At 34.8% G+C, this 18,146-nt stretch overlaps 1 protein-coding gene across 2 annotated transcripts in view; it reads right to left on the bottom strand.

Moving 5' to 3' along the window:
* DOCK2 (dedicator of cytokinesis 2) overlaps positions 1–18,146 on the bottom strand; it is a 206,740-nt gene that overhangs the window by 51,829 nt on the left and 136,765 nt on the right. For both annotated transcript variants that reach the window (XM_074838147.1, XM_074838148.1), the window contains 2 exons: positions 12,557–12,635; positions 40–140 (listed from right to left, as the gene is read on the bottom strand). In XM_074838147.1, coding sequence (XP_074694248.1) covers positions 40–140; positions 12,557–12,635 — 180 coding nt within the window. The remainder of the gene's footprint in view (positions 1–39; positions 141–12,556; positions 12,636–18,146) is intronic.

Here is an 18,146-nt window from a genome sequence, read left to right as displayed (position 1 = left end):
AATTTAAGACTTAAGCTAAAATACACATTTTTTACTTACTTGTTCTGGATTTTGTTGTATTTTGCATGGGAAAAGTTTTCTAGTTGTAGTGAATCTTGGGTAATAAAAGCCACAGCCAAATGAAAATAGTTGTTCCACAGCTGTAAATTGAATATAAGGAAATTATAATAGTTTTGAGAAAAGCAGGAATATTATTAAACTATGCATAATGCTGAATAATTTATGAAACCAAATGATGCAAGTAATATGAGATTTTTATATTATGCAAAGATGTACATCATTAGTATTATGCAATTAGCAGAAAAGCAAGAAGGCTGAATTTTAATAACCGCTACTACACATTTGCTCTTAATAACACAGCAGCTGAATAAATATTGCTAAAAAAAGATTCATATGAGATTCATTCGCTAACAACATTAAACCACGAACCATAGCAGGACTAGTGAAATACATTACATGCCAGTGAAACTTAACAACTTGGAGCTAAAGGCATCCAATGTAATTACACTGGTTTTGAGAACTACTTCAAAAGGCATCTACTGTCTTCTCTTCAGATTCTAATTCAACAATGATTTGTGTGAAATTCCAATACATTTTGTTAAGAGCCCTCTACATGAAACAAGGACAAAATACATCCCTAAATAACTACTAATAGTACTGAGTCATGTACTTGAACAAGAAGAAAACCCCTTATATTACCAGTGCCCAACCCTTCGTTTCTGAAAGCAAATTACTTGTTCTCTAGCCAGTCAAAATGAAATACTTCTCTCACATGCTACAGATGGAAACAGAAAAAAGGAACTTCACTAGAAAACACAAATTCAAGGAAGTAAATACTATTTTCAGAAGCTTTTAAATGCTCAGAAATGGCTTTAGACACGTCTTTTAAAAACATAGTTGCATCTAAAAATATATGGCACAGGTATCAGTGAGACAGTAGAAAGGCAATGGTAAATGTATTCAGTGGTAATTTAAATGACAGAAACAAAACATGTAGCATTATTATAGAGCTCGTAATTTTGTATGCTGAAATACAACCCTGAGTTGGGAACCCACACTAAATAGCCTAGAAATACAATGTTTCATCAAAATCTTAAGTGACCTCTGTCCTTTATAACCTGCAAAACTCTCTTGTGCACAAATAACCAGGAATAAAAGATACCAACACACAAAACCACACACAAAAATACAGGCATTTCCTATAATAAATAAAATTCTCAAACGTCCTCTATAAAGTGAAGAAGATCCTGCATTTAATTTATTCCTCCCTTTGAGGCCCAACTAAAGCTCTCCTTAGCAGACATGCTTATTTAAAAGCCCTTAGGAGGGCTGTTTCTGTCTTTAAGTATTTACAGTCCAGAGCGCATAGTTATCTGTGGTGCAGATACACAGACTCAAGTAGCATTTCACTGGAGACAATCATTAATCTGTTACATATTACACCATTCAAAGATGCTCTGAATTCACCCAAATCAATCACAGCCTTATTAAAAACTACATTTGAATATGAGCACTAGTAAGGCAGCAGCTTTTATTTTTTCACCTTAACACAAAAATTTAAATTATGTTCATATCTAATTTTTGACAGTATACTAATAGTACATACTAATTCAGAGCCTTTTTCCTCAGGACAAATATTATTTATGCCCTGAAAGGCCGGTTTTCCCCCCTTATCGGAGATTTTAAAAGATCAATTTGACCAATTTAACAGTTTTCAGTCCCTTAAGAAGCTGTACTTATTGATGTATAGGGAATATACTTTGCATATGTCAATTACACCAGTAAAATGGAAAATTTCTCAAATCATTCTAGATTATGAGGATAAAAATGAAACCTTATTACTACAGTTAATGGTCTATTTATTCACTTAATAGCTCCAAGTTCAATGCCACCTTTGTTAGAGACGCACCCCAAAGACTCAGTATCCTTCTTTATAAAATATGTTTCCTTTCACCCTCAGAGTATCCTATGATGGCTGAAAAAATACGATTTTTTGCATTTCAAGAGCATATTCTAGTTAAGGACTTGGAAGCTTTTAAGTACCATGTGAGGCAAAGTAGTCTCACAAAAGTAAAAAATGGCAAAAGCTGATAGAAGCATATCTTTAAAAAGCAAAAAAATATGCTTATGAGACCTGTTTTGTTTGCTATTAAGCCCACAGTAACATTCTGAGACGTCTTGCATTTGAACATCTGGTTATCTAGCATGTGGTAGGGCTGAAGTGAAGTAGCACAGTGACAGGAGAAGACCAGAGCTCTCATGCTCCCATTTGTGTGGGATTCATGCTTTGCTGCTCGTTGACATGAACTCCAGTGCTGAGCTGTCAGCTAGGGACAGAGTACTGGGAAACAAAGCTGGAGTGCAGAAGTGACCCTCCCCTGTAATTAGTTAGCAATTCATTGCAAACTCTTACTGAGATGCAGCACCTGACAGTAACAGCACAGGCTGTCTTAGTGTGTTGTAACACTTCAAAACACAGCAGCTGAACTGCCTGAGCATGGTGTTAACCACACGTGCTGCGGGGGTTTCAGATCTGCCACTACCCCTTCTAACGGCTATAGGGAACTTAAAAGAAGAGGATCTCTCTGTTCATTTTTTTTTTCAGAAAACACAAGGTGCCATCCCCCTAGAAAATGTGACAGGTACCGTATTGGAAAATGCGGAAGTAATTTAATGAGAAATTTTTAGCCATCTCACAAAGAGTAGGAGATCTGGATGATTTTCCAGGATAACTACCAAAAGTAAATACTGCTGCCTCGTCCTTCATACACACCTCTGAAACCAATGGCTCTTCTGCACTAATGCCTACCTTTTAGCCACTGTTTTCTCTAGACATCTTTGCTCAATTCTTTTTGATAATGTAGGAGAAACATGAAGCCTTTGGAAGACTTCTGAATTTCTGATAAATTGTAGCAGATACTAAAGGTACTCTACATTTCATAAAACAAACAAGATGACAGTTTTGTTTACATATTTTTCTTGAAGTATTATGGTGAAAAGAAGCTCAGCCACTTGAGACCAGCAAATATGACACATTTCAGATAGATACTGGGTTCATTACTTTGATTTTGTAGAAAAATGGCATTTATAAACTTTCTGCATGTACGCATCACTGCAAATTACACATAGTTACCACATCTTTTGAACTAAGTTAGCTAGAAATAACCTTTTTGAACCTCTGAATAACATTTTTAAGAAATGATCCACTGATTTCAGGATATATGACATTCTCAGTATGTGGTGATTTTACTGCAGCAATTTTCTCACACTGGAAAAATTTCTTCATCACTTAAAACTAAATAATTCTAAAGAAACACCTTTTTTTACTGTTTTTGTGAGACTTTTCAGGACAATTTTAAAGAAATGAAGGGCAACTTGTGTTTTAAATAAATTGCTTAATTGGATCAACCATAGATACTGAAATTCAGTCACCGACAGCACACATGGCTGCATCATGCAGTCTTGAAATTCTGAACCAACATCCATGAAAATTATTATGCATTGTCTTTCAAAATATCACACTAGAAAAACACAGAAGCATAAGCAGAACGTGAAGGCTAAAACTCAGAATAAATCACCAACTGATAAACATTAAAAATTACATAAAGTAAGCATTACATTTTGCTTAAGTGGAGACTTAGCAAATAAAATTTTCAGAGTTACAACTCATTCATAAATTCTAGAGTTTACAAGCACAATATTTAGGGCTTATTCCTATGGTTTGTAGACTGGTTCATGACAGGTGAATGTTTTCTTTCAGGTGAGTATTAAGCATCTCAAAGCAAAGAACTATGAAAATTCTTTGGGGCCTCTGCCAAAAATTTTTTTGCATTAGTTATGTAATTCAGAAGGACAGAACAAAGGTTTAAAATTTCCAAGTTAATGAAAATAAGTTTATGCAAGCTTTGAAGAAATATAGCACATTATATAAAGCAACAAAAGTTTGTTTCATTCATTTTTAGTCTTTAAAGATTTTCATGTCATAATCCCAGTCTCTCCTTGTTTTTGTCATATCCTTCTCACTTAATGATGCAACTTGAGAAAAATACTTGCACATAGTTTCTACTCCAGACATCTATCGTTCCTATGTTGGAAAACACCTCAAACCTCTGAAACAAGGCACTACCAAATCCAGTAAAAATTAGTTTCACATATGCAAATTTTTCCAGAATTTATACCCTGTGTATTTCTTTCCATTATGAGCAAGAAGTCCAAAGAAATTTGCACATGAAGATCAAACAAATCAATTATTTACCATAGGTCACTCTAGGAAGACCCAGCTATATGTTGGTAGAAGCATCAAAGATGAACTTTAAACTTTGAAGGTTGATAATTTTCAAAAGCACAATACAAAATATAATATATAAAAACATAACACTTCTAATATCACTAGTATAGTTAATACAGCTAGCTAAATTTTCTAAAGGTTGCATTATCTAGTAACTTCTGCATCAGCCATCTCCTAGGGTTTTCTACAATGTCTATCACTATCACACATATATTTTTGCACAATATAGTGCATATTTTTCCTTGTATATTTGTAACTCAGTGAAGCTTTTGATTTCGGGGTTTCTACCAAAGATTTAAAAATAAAAAATAAGTTGTGCAATTCTGTTTGTGATGGTAAAATACATTTCATTACTGCTGAGTTATTAATAGTGCCTAGTGCACGCAAGATAGGAAGAACATGAAGAATAAGCATTTTCTTTTAAGTCAAACTGATGTTATAATGGAATGTGGACTTTGCCTTTTATAGTAAAATTCTGTGGCATGAATATAGATGATGAATACAGAATTATAATTGCTATAACAGTACGGATTTACAAATATAATCCTTTCTAATGCCCTGTAAAAATACTGCTATCAGAGAGGAAGGGCAGGAAGGAACAGGAATCAATAGCACTGTGTTTTCCAAAATAGAAACTCTGTGATAGCTATGCCTGACCACAACAAAATGGTTTCTATTTGTTCGCTCTTCCCTGTCCCTAATATGTCAGAAGCTGCCATCTCCAATCAGAAACATTATAAAAGGAACTTTGCACAAAAAAGTCATTTCGATGAATTGAGTGCCATTACGGGTGGAAATAGGTGCTGACTGCATTGCAGTGCTGTTGTGTTCAGCTGCTGAATGGAAATACTTACCATGCAGAGCAAGACTTCTAAAACCAAAAGTGATGGAGCCATGAGTTGACAGTGTCAACAGAATGAAAATACTCTGTTCTCCCAGACAAAAGTAACACCTAGCTAATGACATCAGCTATTAACAGAAACAAAAAAATGTCATATGATGTCTAAATAGGTTCTATGAAGGTAAATGTGCACATAGGAAAATTTAACTGAAATTTTGAAGTGAAGCATTCAGCATTGTTATCTTCATTCTTCTGTTGATGGAAGACTGGTTTACAGTTCATTCAAATTAAATAAAATTAAGAGGAAAAAAAACTTGACTTGGAAGTTGAAAAAGGGATTTCTGCTGGCACAAAGAAAAGTAATAAAATCTCCTTTCCTAGTTCTGCTTTCATAAAAATAAGGAAAGTGCTGACAACTAAGAAGTCTAGCAAACAGAAAGGTCATTTAACCATTGCATTTCTATACACCAACAAAGAAAATATTCATTCACCTTTGAATTTAATTTTTATTTCATACCAACATGTCTATATCTATATGGACAGAGAGTATTCCGCTTCAAAATTAACTACTGTCCAATATTTGCTTCCTTAAAAATCCTTGTGAATCAAATAAATGGCAAATCAACTAGCTGGATGTTCTTTGGATTAAAATAGAAACAGGTGTACAAAGACACTTTTTCTTTGGAAAGCCATGTTATTCCCTGATTATTCACTCTTATTCAACGCCCTGGGGGCTACCCTTGAAGTATGCATATAATATTTTGTCTTGAAACACAGAAGTTTTCAGTCAAACTAAACTAGCATTTTTTGATTGAACAAGATGGCACAATTATCACAAAAAGTAAAAGACAAGTGTACTGAAAATTCCCAGAATTGTCCAATTTACCACATACAAAATATACTTCTCAGACATTTATTGAGGATACCATGAATGTATATATTGCATAAGTACAGAACCACACTAAGTTTTCGTTATAATTAAACACAGGAAACCAGGTGACCTTCAGGGAACATTTTTTCAAAAATATATTCTACGATTTTTAATATTTTTGTTTGTTTGTTAAGTCTCTTCTGCAGAACCCATCTCAACTCATACATCCTAAAACCGAAAATTTACACATTATTATGAGGACTTGGTTCTGCTATCCTGCAAAAGCCCAGCTGCAAAGCAGTGATCTGGACAGGTTGTCTGGTGTCTGCACTTGAAATTGGAAAATCCTTAAAAAATTGTTACTTGACACAAAACAACAAAATGCCAACACTGTAATCTCTTAAAATTGTATGTTGAACACATCTGAAATCACCTGCAATGTTGTATTTCCAAAGCAAAATTATCTTCACTAGTAGAAGTTGGTAATGAAAAAGAGCTAGCCCTACCATACACCACCCCACCATGCCCCGCAAAAAACCCAAACACCAAAGCCAGCCCACAACCCAAATCCCCTTACAATACGTAACATGATCCTGACCAGTGAGCACCAATACGTGGCAAGTAGTGTGGATACTGGCTGGCTGATGAGACAGCTCTGCAAACACTTAAGAGAATCCTTATGAATACTAAATGTAAGTATAATACTGAGATCAAACACTAAAAAAGTAAGAGGAAAAAGAGAAAATCTAAACAATTTAAAATCACACAGATAGGGCTTTTTACTGACACAAAATACAACAAAGAATTCAAAGAAAAAACTAACCACCATTAAGATACATTGTTATGGTCTTCAGAAAAAAGTCTAACCTCAGATCTGCTTTCCTAACTTATTTTTTGTATTATTCTTGTATACCACCAATATATCACTTTACATTATCTTAACATGTTCATTCTGAATAAAGATTCTTAAACTATTATACTTTCCATAGCTGCAAACCTTCAGTGACATGATTTACACTTCAGTGAACTTTTTCTAGTTGTAAACATAGAACATCTATCTGGAAGGAAACCTGAGAGGTCAGCTAATACAGCTCCATATCCCAAGGCAAGATCTGCTAAACTGCTTCAGACAGATGTCTGTTGAATCCATTCTTTAGAATCTTTAAGTGAGAAATATTTCCTAGCCTTTCTAGATAATCTGTTTCAATACACAATTGTGTTTATAGCTACCACAAACACAAGTCAATAACATATTTCAAATACAGAGACAGGAATAGAATATAAACAGCTAAATATTGAAGTTTTTTACTTATTCCAATAATTCCTACTGAAACTCCAGATTCTGTATATTAAATCTTCACGTTCCAGTTTACCTTCAGTACTGAAGAACGCACATTGATGTATTATGCAAGATTCTTTCCCTGTTTGTACTGTATGCATTCACAAGCTTAAGGTACCATGAATATTGTGAGCCCTTGTTCATTCTAATTCCATGGTTTATTTTTGGTCAAACAATGAAAATTCACTCCCTTCTCTCCTGTAAAATTGTTTGCTCTGGAGCTTACAATGTTGTTTTATCAGCGCAATAGTAAATATTCTATAACAAGTGCCTTTTAGCTAGTCCCTTCTTTATTGTTCTAGATTTTGACACTGGAGAATACCTGCTGTATGCAATCTCTAATTGTAGCTTGTTTTCTAAGAGTGACTGACATAAACCTGAATACATCCCGTGTATAAACTCTGCATGCAAAACTCAAAAAAAGCCCCTCAAGCAGCAGGCATATAATCTCAGGCATCAGATGACTATTTAATTACCTCTAAGAATAATGATTCTCAACCCAAACAGCAGTTCTGGCACTTCCTGCCTGACTGCTGCAATCACAATCTCAGTGCCAACGCACTGGAATTTTAAAAAATGCTCTCCACATAAATGGACTCAGTGAACCAAACTTATTACATACTAAGGCAGAAAATTTAACAGCACATCACTGCTTTGCTGTGCATAATTTTGGTGTTTGTCTCTCAAGTATATAACAGCTTCAGCACTATGGCTTTAAGTTTATGCATAGTTTTAAACTTAAGGGTTGTAACCACTGTTCATCAGATATACCACATCCTTTCACAGGTCCTAAATGATGCCACTTCTTTCCTTTCTGCCTGAATCACATAATGAGCAAAAAAAGCAATTTTACTTTGGAAACAAGAAAAAGGCCAGGAACCTTTTTTCCTCCATTTAACAAGCTTCAACAGAGTAGCAAAAATGTCTTCATTGCTTTTGTCCAGATTTAAAAGACCCTTTTCCAGTTGCTCAATTACTTCACAGTCTACTTGTTTTGTTTGGTTGCCTGCTATATATTGTCATGTAATCACTCAGACAAGTGAAAAATCCTCACATGTACTTCACTGTGTTTTAAATAGTTTTTTTTTAAAAACTATTTTCTTCAACTATTTGTTAATAATTAGATTCGAAAACACCATCCTACAAACAGTATAAATCATTCACTTGTTTACAAAGAATCTAAAGATGTAACTTTTTTTAAAAAATCTTCACTGATATGCACTGATATGCACCTCTATTTTCCCTATCCCAATATATTGTATTTCTACAGTTTAAATTATCCTTAACCAGGAATATTAAAATAGTTGCCTCTGTTTTAGCTTCCAAAATCTTGAGACATTGTTCTTGATGCATATGCTCAGTAGTAAGCTGAACTTTACTCATCCCTTTTTCTCTGAAACCAGAAATCAACAGCACACATAACCCTAACACGAGAGTAGATTTCCTGAAGGCTGCTGCATACTAAATCACTGACCCTTGAACAAACAGTTCTTGTTCTGGGCTTTGTTTGTTTTGTTTTGTTTTTTGAATGAAAATCCATTTGTTTCACAGAAACTGTATATGCAGTAATTTACTTAAGTTTTTAAATCTGTAGTAGCCACTTACTAGATTAAATTTAGATGCACAACTCCTATTACTTAATTCATATCAAGGGAAACAGCTGGACATTATTTGTAAAACACATCAAACAAGCTCACTAAAATCTCTGTCAGGTTCAGCAATAGCAGAGGCACATTTCAAGATCACGTTTTTCTTTGTGGAATTTGATAAAAGAGCCCAACGTAAAGAATTGAGGCTAAGTTGCACTCCATGGTATGAGATTGCCTCAATTCTAGTTTTAGGAAGCATATCCTAGATTTCCTGTAATCAGTGTCTGGCCACTGATTATAGTCATAAGGGAACTTATGCAGGCTCTTTTTCCTGCATACTCTGTTCCTCCTGTGGTAGACTCAGGGGTCTGACCAAAACGCCCACGAGGTTAGGAGTGCATGGTGGGCTGCCCTTGCTCCATAGGGCAACAGGCCATGTGGTTAGCAGGCTGTAGCACCTAACAGAGCTGAAAGTTATGCTACTTCCAAATTTTCTCCCACATCAAAATAGCAAAAGCATATTTTTTTTGTCCCAATTCATAATTTTTCTATAGGCATTCAAATAAAAACAGAAATATAGCTACACAGTAGCTATAAAGTGAACTATTTCATAAAGTACAGAGATTTCTGATTTACTTTGAGTTAACCACTGCTCATGTTTGCTTACAGCCAAGATATATTGATATAAAAAAATATACCGTCTCTCTCATTTTTGTTATTTGCTCGTTTTCTAATGATGCAGAAAAACTTTCTTGGACTATAGCAAATTACTTCAGTATTCAAACTACTGGAGAACAATTCAAGTGCAATCTACAGGAAAAATGACTCCTCTGAGAGCAAACTTTTCACAGCCAGAAAGGGCAGGACAAAGAGAAGTGGATTTATACTGCAGAGTAGGAAGATTTAAGCTATGACCTCAAAAATTTTTTACTAGAAAAATTAGTTGAAGTTATCCCTCTTTCCACGCCTTACTACTTCCACTCTTTGTTCCTGTCCATTATGCCCAATACTTCAGAGCATTTTAAAAAAGTTTTGTAACTTTAAGGATAATATTGAATGTTAGGAAAGACACAGTCTACTCTTAGCATAAAAGGCTCTAGAATAGTTAGGCAAAATTCTTGTTCAAAATTATTTGGATAAAGTTGGTCCTCAGAACATTAAAAAGGTGCACTAAAGGACCTCTCAAGTTTATCATTTTGATCAATAACATTTTTAATTTTAAGTGCTTCTCTATATTCAAGTTTTCACAGTCTGAATAGTGCAGGACACTGATTTATGAAGTTTTTAAAAAAATGTAAATATGAAAAACTGGAAAAGAACCTTTAAAACATGAAAATCTTCAGCTAACAATCATCTGAATATAGATAATAGTGTGAAATAAAATTTTAATTTTTAATTAAGAACGTGAGACAATATGCTTTGCACTATCCAGACCTTGTTTAGTCCAGTAGCAACTTTTAAAATAGGTATATTTAGGGTATTGTTAGAAAGTTTGCAGAGCTTTTATCCACTGAAGAAAAGGTACTTGTACTTTGAAGTTCCCAGTGAAAACTATAAGGGTACTACAATTCTTTAGATGGCACTACTTATTTACTATAACGTTGTTTAGCTTACTCAAAGCCTTCAGATATTTGACAAGTCATGAATAAAAGAGCAAGCATTAACACATTCCCTTGAACTACAAGGTTCAGTGTTGAACTACAACGTCCCTGGTTGTTCGATAACATTCTGGAATACACAGAATTGCCACAGGAAACTTATCTGAAATGAAAGTTCAGGTGTAGACTGCTGCTTTAACATCTGAAAGAGGCAGTGTACACCTTAATAAAATTTTGAAATACACAGTGTTTATAGTAGTCTGCATGTTTTTGGTAGTCTGCACACACTAATGTCCACCAGACCTATTTTATTTGCTTTTAAAAATCACTGACGCAATGTGCAGTAAAAATGATCAAGTGTTATAGAAATGACAGGTTACAAATTGGTTGTTAATAAATTGATATAGCCTGAAATAGATTATATCATAAATATGTCAAGGATTTGAGAGTTTCCAGCAGGGATATTTACTAAAAAAACCCGTTAAGTTTGTCAGAAGAAACATCTTTCTCTATGATTCAAAAATCTTAACTAACACTACACATATTCATATTTGTAAAGTCACATCCTTTGAAGGTACAAAATTGGTAATGAACTAAATGAGGAATAAGCTCTACACTTCATATCTGAAGACTATTGTAACCAAGTATGAACTGACTGTTTTACCTTTCTTTTTACTATTGTCTTTTAAACTCTTCCTGTGGAACCAGTTACATGACTGCTCTCTAGCTATTTGTGGCTAAGTTACTGAATGTCAAAGGACTGAGACACCAATACCCAAATAGTTTTTAGCACAGTAAGCCTAATATTCACATGCAATACAGAAGAATCACTTGAAACAGACTGCAAGTTGCAAGATTAACCATAAAATATAAACCCCAAGAAATCAAGTGATCATAGAATATCAGGTTGGAAGGGACCTCAAGGATCATCTGGTCCAACCTTCCCTGGCAAAAGCATGGTCTAGACAAGATGGCCCAGCACCCTGTCCAGCTGAATCTTAAAAGTGTCCGAAGTTGGGGAAACCACCACTTCCCTGGGGAAATTATTCCAGTGGCTGATTGTTCTCACTGCGAAAAATTTTCCTCTTGTGTCCAATCGGAATTGCATCCATTACCCCTCGCATCTTTGCTTTGTGACTCCTTGTGAAAATTAAGAAGGCAGAGCCCTGAACTTTCTCTGAACTTCATGGTTAGGGTCAGTAAGCTATCTAATGAACAGATTAGTTTTTGTAATCAGGAAGCATTTTTGAACTTAAAACATTCACTCTTAACCACAGTTAATATAAAGAGTGAAATAGAATAATTTTTGTTAATGTTTTCTGTCTATATCACACACCATAAACCAGGCAGCATTTAGTGCCAAATCCTTATTCTAAAACTGTATTTACATTTTAATAACAATTTAATGAATGTGATTTAATAACAATTTCATGAATGTGAAAACTATAAACATTTTCAGTTTTATCTGAAGTCATCCAAACATAGTAAAATGCATGACCAAATAGTTAAGTTACAAAGAATGATATTGAGCAAACTAAAAAAATCAACCCTAATTTAAAATTATTTCAGAAATAACTACTAAAAGAAAAAAAAAGAAAAATAATAAAGATAGAGTTGTCAAGGAAGACTACAAGTTAAAATTAAAAATAAATTCTAAGTGCTAAATACTCTAAGAATCAAAGTTAAGCTCTTTCTGCCCTACATACATACGATTGACATTGTAAAGGCTACATGCATTACGCCAGAGATTGCCTTTCTGGATACACTTGGCTGGTTAAGGAAAAAAAAAAAAAGTTTTCTGCTTGCCAATTCTGAGAGAATCACAGTATAAAACTTCTCTGTTTGGGTGCATTATCATAAATAATCAAAGCATGATTTTCATGTCATATCAAACATGGCCTAATCCTCCCATATTCAAATCAACAGTCATTTTGATACTGATATAAAGTACCAGAAGGCGCTCTGACAGACCAGAATGATCGTATCTGCACGTAACTACCTTGGCTCAGCTAAAAAGCCTAAATACTTACTTGGACTTCAAAATTCATATTCTCCAGAAATTTCTGGTTCATTGTGTCTGCAAATTTGTTGATGGCTCTCAAGAACACCCTAAAAAAGAAAAGCAATGATACAGATAAAAGAATGTAATCTCTGGGAATCCAACCACGTATGATATTGATGGAAACCCATTTAAACACAGAACACACTAGAAGAAGCAAAGTTCACATGTACATGTACACACCAGATGACATGCTGTGCAATAGCATGCTATTTATAGTCTGTTAGACATTAAAAAAATTTGAGCACACATTTGTCAAAAAATTTCTTGATCTCCGTTGAAAAATGCAGACAAGTTCTTTTCCTTTGCTGCACACTGCATTGTATTCTTGAGAAAACACAGAGCAATTCTTTCAAACACAATTTTACCTTCTATGTGACAAACCCAAATCATTATGAGTGTCACTGCCGCCTCCTCATGGGTTTGACAGCTGAAAGAGTTCCTGTACTTACATTATTAGTTAGAAGTTGCCACTGCATTTTCCCAATTAAAAGATATTATGTGCAGCTTTTTGGTTTTCTCAGAGGTGGTGAGGGGAAGATGACACCTCTGCCCATGTTCCTCCTCAGGTTGATTATAAAAACACATTCAAAGCTGAGTTAATATACAGTTATTTCTTCCAAGAGGAAGAGTGTGAACATTATCCCTCTAGCTTGAAAAGCAGACCTATTTATGCTCATTATTAATGCAGCAAGATTAAGTCATGTTTCTAAAGCTAATTTCTTTGTCTAACTTTCCAGCACAGTAAATTTGTAAATCAAAAATTGATTGTATCTCTAAATATTTATAAAGTTTATTTAAATAATTCAGTTTCATTCAATTTACAATTTTGAAAACAAGTGATCCATTTCCTTCTGCTTCATAGCTAAAATTTTTAAAAGTTTTTAAGTTGAAATATTTCTATGGCAAACACTGTGTGGGCCAACATACTGCAACCTGAAGGAAATGAAGACAAGTAAGAAACAATCCTAACTGTTCAAATACAATGACTCTGTCAATTAGCTAATCAAGATCTAATAGTTGTGACAGGTCCACAAAACCCCAACCATCTTAATGTTTAATGGGATCAGAAAAGGCAGTAATTCAATAATTAGAAGTATTAGCAAAAGACTAAAAGACCACAGAATATGCATATGTTAATGTCAGAGGAATGCTGTATCCTTGTGTTGGGTTCTGTGTAGTGTTCTAGTCTCACATCTCAAAAAGATAAACAAATACAAAAAAAGAAAAGAGAGAAGAAAACAAGCAAATAAATGTGACAAAGAAATAATCAAACCCATTTAAGAGATTGTGCCTGAGACCTGGTTTCTTTAGTCAGGGGACACTATGTGACTGAGGAGGGATATGGTAGAACCTATAAAATCAAAAGTACCACGGAGATGAGATACCTACTGTTCCATTTATCATATAAGCATTGGAGAGCACTGAACACAATCAGAATGTGCCTTCAAAATAAGCAAAACCAGACAGTTTTTATACTAGTCTTGTTCAACTATGCAACTCATTTCTACAGGACGCTGTGAACGCTTGAATTTTGTACTGGCTTTAAAGTGATTAGATACATCAAAGACAAAAATGAAGGGAGGACTAGTAAATGTCATTGGTCACTGGAGGCTGGGAGAACACAGCAGACAGTGTTACCTCTACCCAGTTCTGTTGTTATACTGTTCCTTAGGCAGCTGTTTATGAGACTACCAGAAACAGAATAGTCAGTGAAATGAATTTTAGTCTCACCACCAAAAATAAAAATATTTGCAAGGGCTAAATGCAGTTTCTTAATGAGGGAGGTAAAGCAAAAGTTCTGCTTTTGGCAGGCTTAGGACAACAAATCCTATTTAACCACTAAGCAATAGTCCAAAGCAGCACACTGCTTCACTAGGGCAACAACTTGACTGGCTAGACTGACATCCTTTGTTACCATTATGATTTTCCATGAGGAAAAAATTCTTTGTGTAAACCTAAGGAGTATTTTCTTTCCATCCATGTAGTACTCCTCTGTAATGTTAATGTGATCAAGGAAATAAAGTAATTTATACATGGTGTTACATCCTGCCAAGTCCTTTTTTTTAATGACATCAGAGGGACACTACAATTTTAACTGCTACAGTAACTGTGGCACTGGAAGGTAATGGACTTCTAAGGGTGCTGTGTTGCTCTACTGCATCATCCCACACATTCAGATGACCTTCTTTCCAGTGGTCTAGGGCACAGTCTGACCTAATCTTCTAACACTAGCTCAGCTAATCTGAATCTGGCCAGCTGAATTAAGGGTCTGATCTGTAAAATGCTGAGCATCATCAAATCACCTCAGGTTCAAGAAATCCAATTTTGCTCAATACTGGTTTTGCAGGCTATCACCACTCTCATAAGCAACCTCTGTACAATCACAGAATTGCGCTGTGTATCCACTGCAATTTTAGACTATGTTGGTCTGAACAGGCTATGGTACATTCTTTTTGGCCTTTTATGTGATCAACTCTTATTCTGGAAAATGCAATTTCCTCTGCAAGCTGCCCCACGCTACCCACAAGAAAATAAATACATTCTTCTCTAATGCTTCACTCGCATGCGTACATTTATCTCTACAAAACTGCCTGATGCTTGACACACAGTTCAAGATTCTGCAAAAAAAAGGGGATTCTAAAAAGAATGGTCTACTTTAGACAGCACAAAAAAAAATACACAGCTAGGCAGAATCACAGACACCCACATGTTATTCTGTCTGTCAGCATCCCCATTTACTCTTCTGGGTAGGAGTTTTGGGTCAAGGCCTTTTCAGCGTCATGTCTTTTCTGTAGAACTATATTGCTCTAGATTCTCCTTTGATTTACAAAGTATATTTCTTGCCAACTCACATAATCAAGTTCTTCAGCTCCAGCTGCTCAGAGAGTTGCATTTCCCTTCACTCAGAAAGTCTTTTGTTGAAGTAGAAGGAGGTGTCCTCCATTTTTGAGACATTTTAAATTTCCTAACTTCTGTGTATTTACACACTACTCCAGGACCTATGGTGAAACATGTCACCTAAATATCCTGTTTGGGCGGAATCTGGTATGGTGCTGATAATCTGTTACATTAAAAAACCCCCACACTTTTAGGTATGTTGGCTTTTAGTACAGAAATATCATGCAAGAAGTAATCATAACTTACACGCATGAGATTTATTAGTGCAAATCTATTTCATAATATGGACATACTTCTTGTGTGTCATATTTTAAAATTTTTTGTGAAGACCTTGTGGCTTAATGTTAGCCATACATAAAAGCCCCAAGGATACCTGAGAAATACTGAGGTACTTGATTGTCCAGTAAAAATTACTGATACTAAAAATATTTACAGGATTCTATCCAATATAATTATATGTAAGCTATCTTTTGTGAATATCCCTTTCATTCTCACAGATATTTTTATCTGATATACTGGAATGACATATTTGCAGGAAGCATGCGATACTTCCAGGCTGTCAAGTTCCAAATATTTTCATGCATTTGTATTTTGCCTAAAGGGTGTATCTATTTCTGTCACTGGAAGTCACTTACGCAGTAGGTTTGAATTCTATTCCTGGCTCCTGCCAATTCCATGCTGTCCTACCTCAATGATTTCACTTATATATGCCTCAGCTTCCCCTTTCACCAAAACAGGGTATTAATTAACTAGCCACAAGTACGAAGCTAAAAAGATAATTATAAAACACTTCGAGATTTTGATGAAAACAAGAGCAAATATAATTTTAATTATTACTGACAGCATATTCCTACTTTAGGAACTAAACACTGATCCAAGATGAGAGAGTTGAAGTCATTTGATTGGAGAAGTAATCATTACTTACATGTTTATAACATCAGTTAACAATTATGAGTGATAGAATGGATAAGACATAGCTAGAAAAGAGATGGTAAAAGAGCATGTCCCAGAACAGCTCAGAAAAACACAGTATGTGCTGACTTCAGAGTAAGTTATTGAGAAAAACTACTGAAAGGTATTATCTTGTCACAGTGTAATATAACTTAATTTCCCTTGCTTCTATAACAGATCATTGGAGCTTACCTTTTCTCTGAACTTGGGGATTGCTGCTCAGTTTTGCTTTGCAAGTTTAGACTGATCTAGACTGACCAAAAGACAGGATCTTGATTTCTCATACAGATAATGGCATTAGGTGGTTTTTCTGTTCAACATTCTCCCCTTGTCACATTTTCCCTTAATTTTAATCATCACCACAGGTCTACAAATATATTCTTTCAGGTGTTTAGTTATGGTAACTTTTCCTCAGTTACTTCATGTGGAATTAATTTCCCATCAAATAATTGTGATCTAAAATTACTGAAATTCCTTTATCCACAATAATTTCTATGATATTTCCTGAGTTTATGGGTATTGATGCTTCTAATCTGCAGTTCATACCAATCTCTTGGGCCTGAAAATTTATGGATGATCTTCAAAGACCAAAGTCTCTGGGCTTAATCTGGGTATAAAAAGGCAAGATTTTGGTTTAGGACAGCAACAGAATTGTCACGGTTCAACTGCTGCTATCTCCTTTACCTTTCTAAATTTCCTGCTGCTTCTACTTTGCTTTATTGTATTGTCAGAGAAATTTCTTCCAAATTTTGGCTCAAAAGCAAGCCAAATGAATAGAATTGTCTGCACTTAGTTTCAAATACTTAGATGTACATTCTAAATAGGAATAGAACAGTACTGTCATGTATATAGATAATTTATGACAGATAAAGCTGAAAATTTATAAGTCATCTTAAGATAAAAATTTGATTTCAAACTGATTCTCCCTCAAACAAAATAAAACAGAGGGGCTGAGATGCAGCAAACAATTTTATATTCATAAAAAACATGTTGCTAATCAAAGTAGGATTTCAAGGCTATTCCTTAGGTGATGATGACTCTGTTTTAACAGTAAAATAGGTCTGCACATTGTCCTTGCTTTTGAAGTGCAAATAGGTGATAAACCTAAAATATAGATCTGGAACTCCAAGTTATTTTTAGCAAATGAGTTAGAATTAGTGCATCAGCTCCTTGCAGCATAAAACAAAGAGATGAGTACAGTAAAAAAAAAAACCACAAACCAAAACAAAAAACCCAAAAAACCTTAAATTGGCATTGCCTGTTCTTAGGTGGCTTTGCAAAAGCTGGACTTTTTCTGAACCTAGTTTCAGACACAGAACACAGACGGGTCCACAAAATTATTTTGGGAAAGGTGCCTAAATCAGGTACAGAATTATAAACCTTCCCAAAATCATGAATTGACCTTTCCTCAGACTCCTGCACATGAATTCTTTTAAAGCAATGGTCCAACAGCAGAGAGATGCTCTTCAGTGTCTTTTCAAGTTCACAAGACTCTAAAATTTGGGAGCTCGCTGCTTCAACTTTGAGATGAATAATCCAGATACTGAGTTGAAGCTGAATTAATTTACTTAGGTATTTATGAACATCAACTCAAACTCATGTTTGCTATGCCTTCTAAAGCTTGATTACACTGATGTAATGACAGGTGGAAAAAATGAACCAAGTACAAACTTCTACTAGATAAACAGACACAGGAAAATAGAGATAAG

The sequence above is a fragment of the Strix aluco genome, chromosome 13 (assembly GCF_031877795.1).
Source record: "Strix aluco isolate bStrAlu1 chromosome 13, bStrAlu1.hap1, whole genome shotgun sequence".
Classification (NCBI taxonomy): domain Eukaryota; kingdom Metazoa; phylum Chordata; class Aves; order Strigiformes; family Strigidae; genus Strix; species Strix aluco.
Note: the sequence above shows the minus strand (reverse complement) of the source record. Positions and strands in the feature narration are given on the sequence as shown.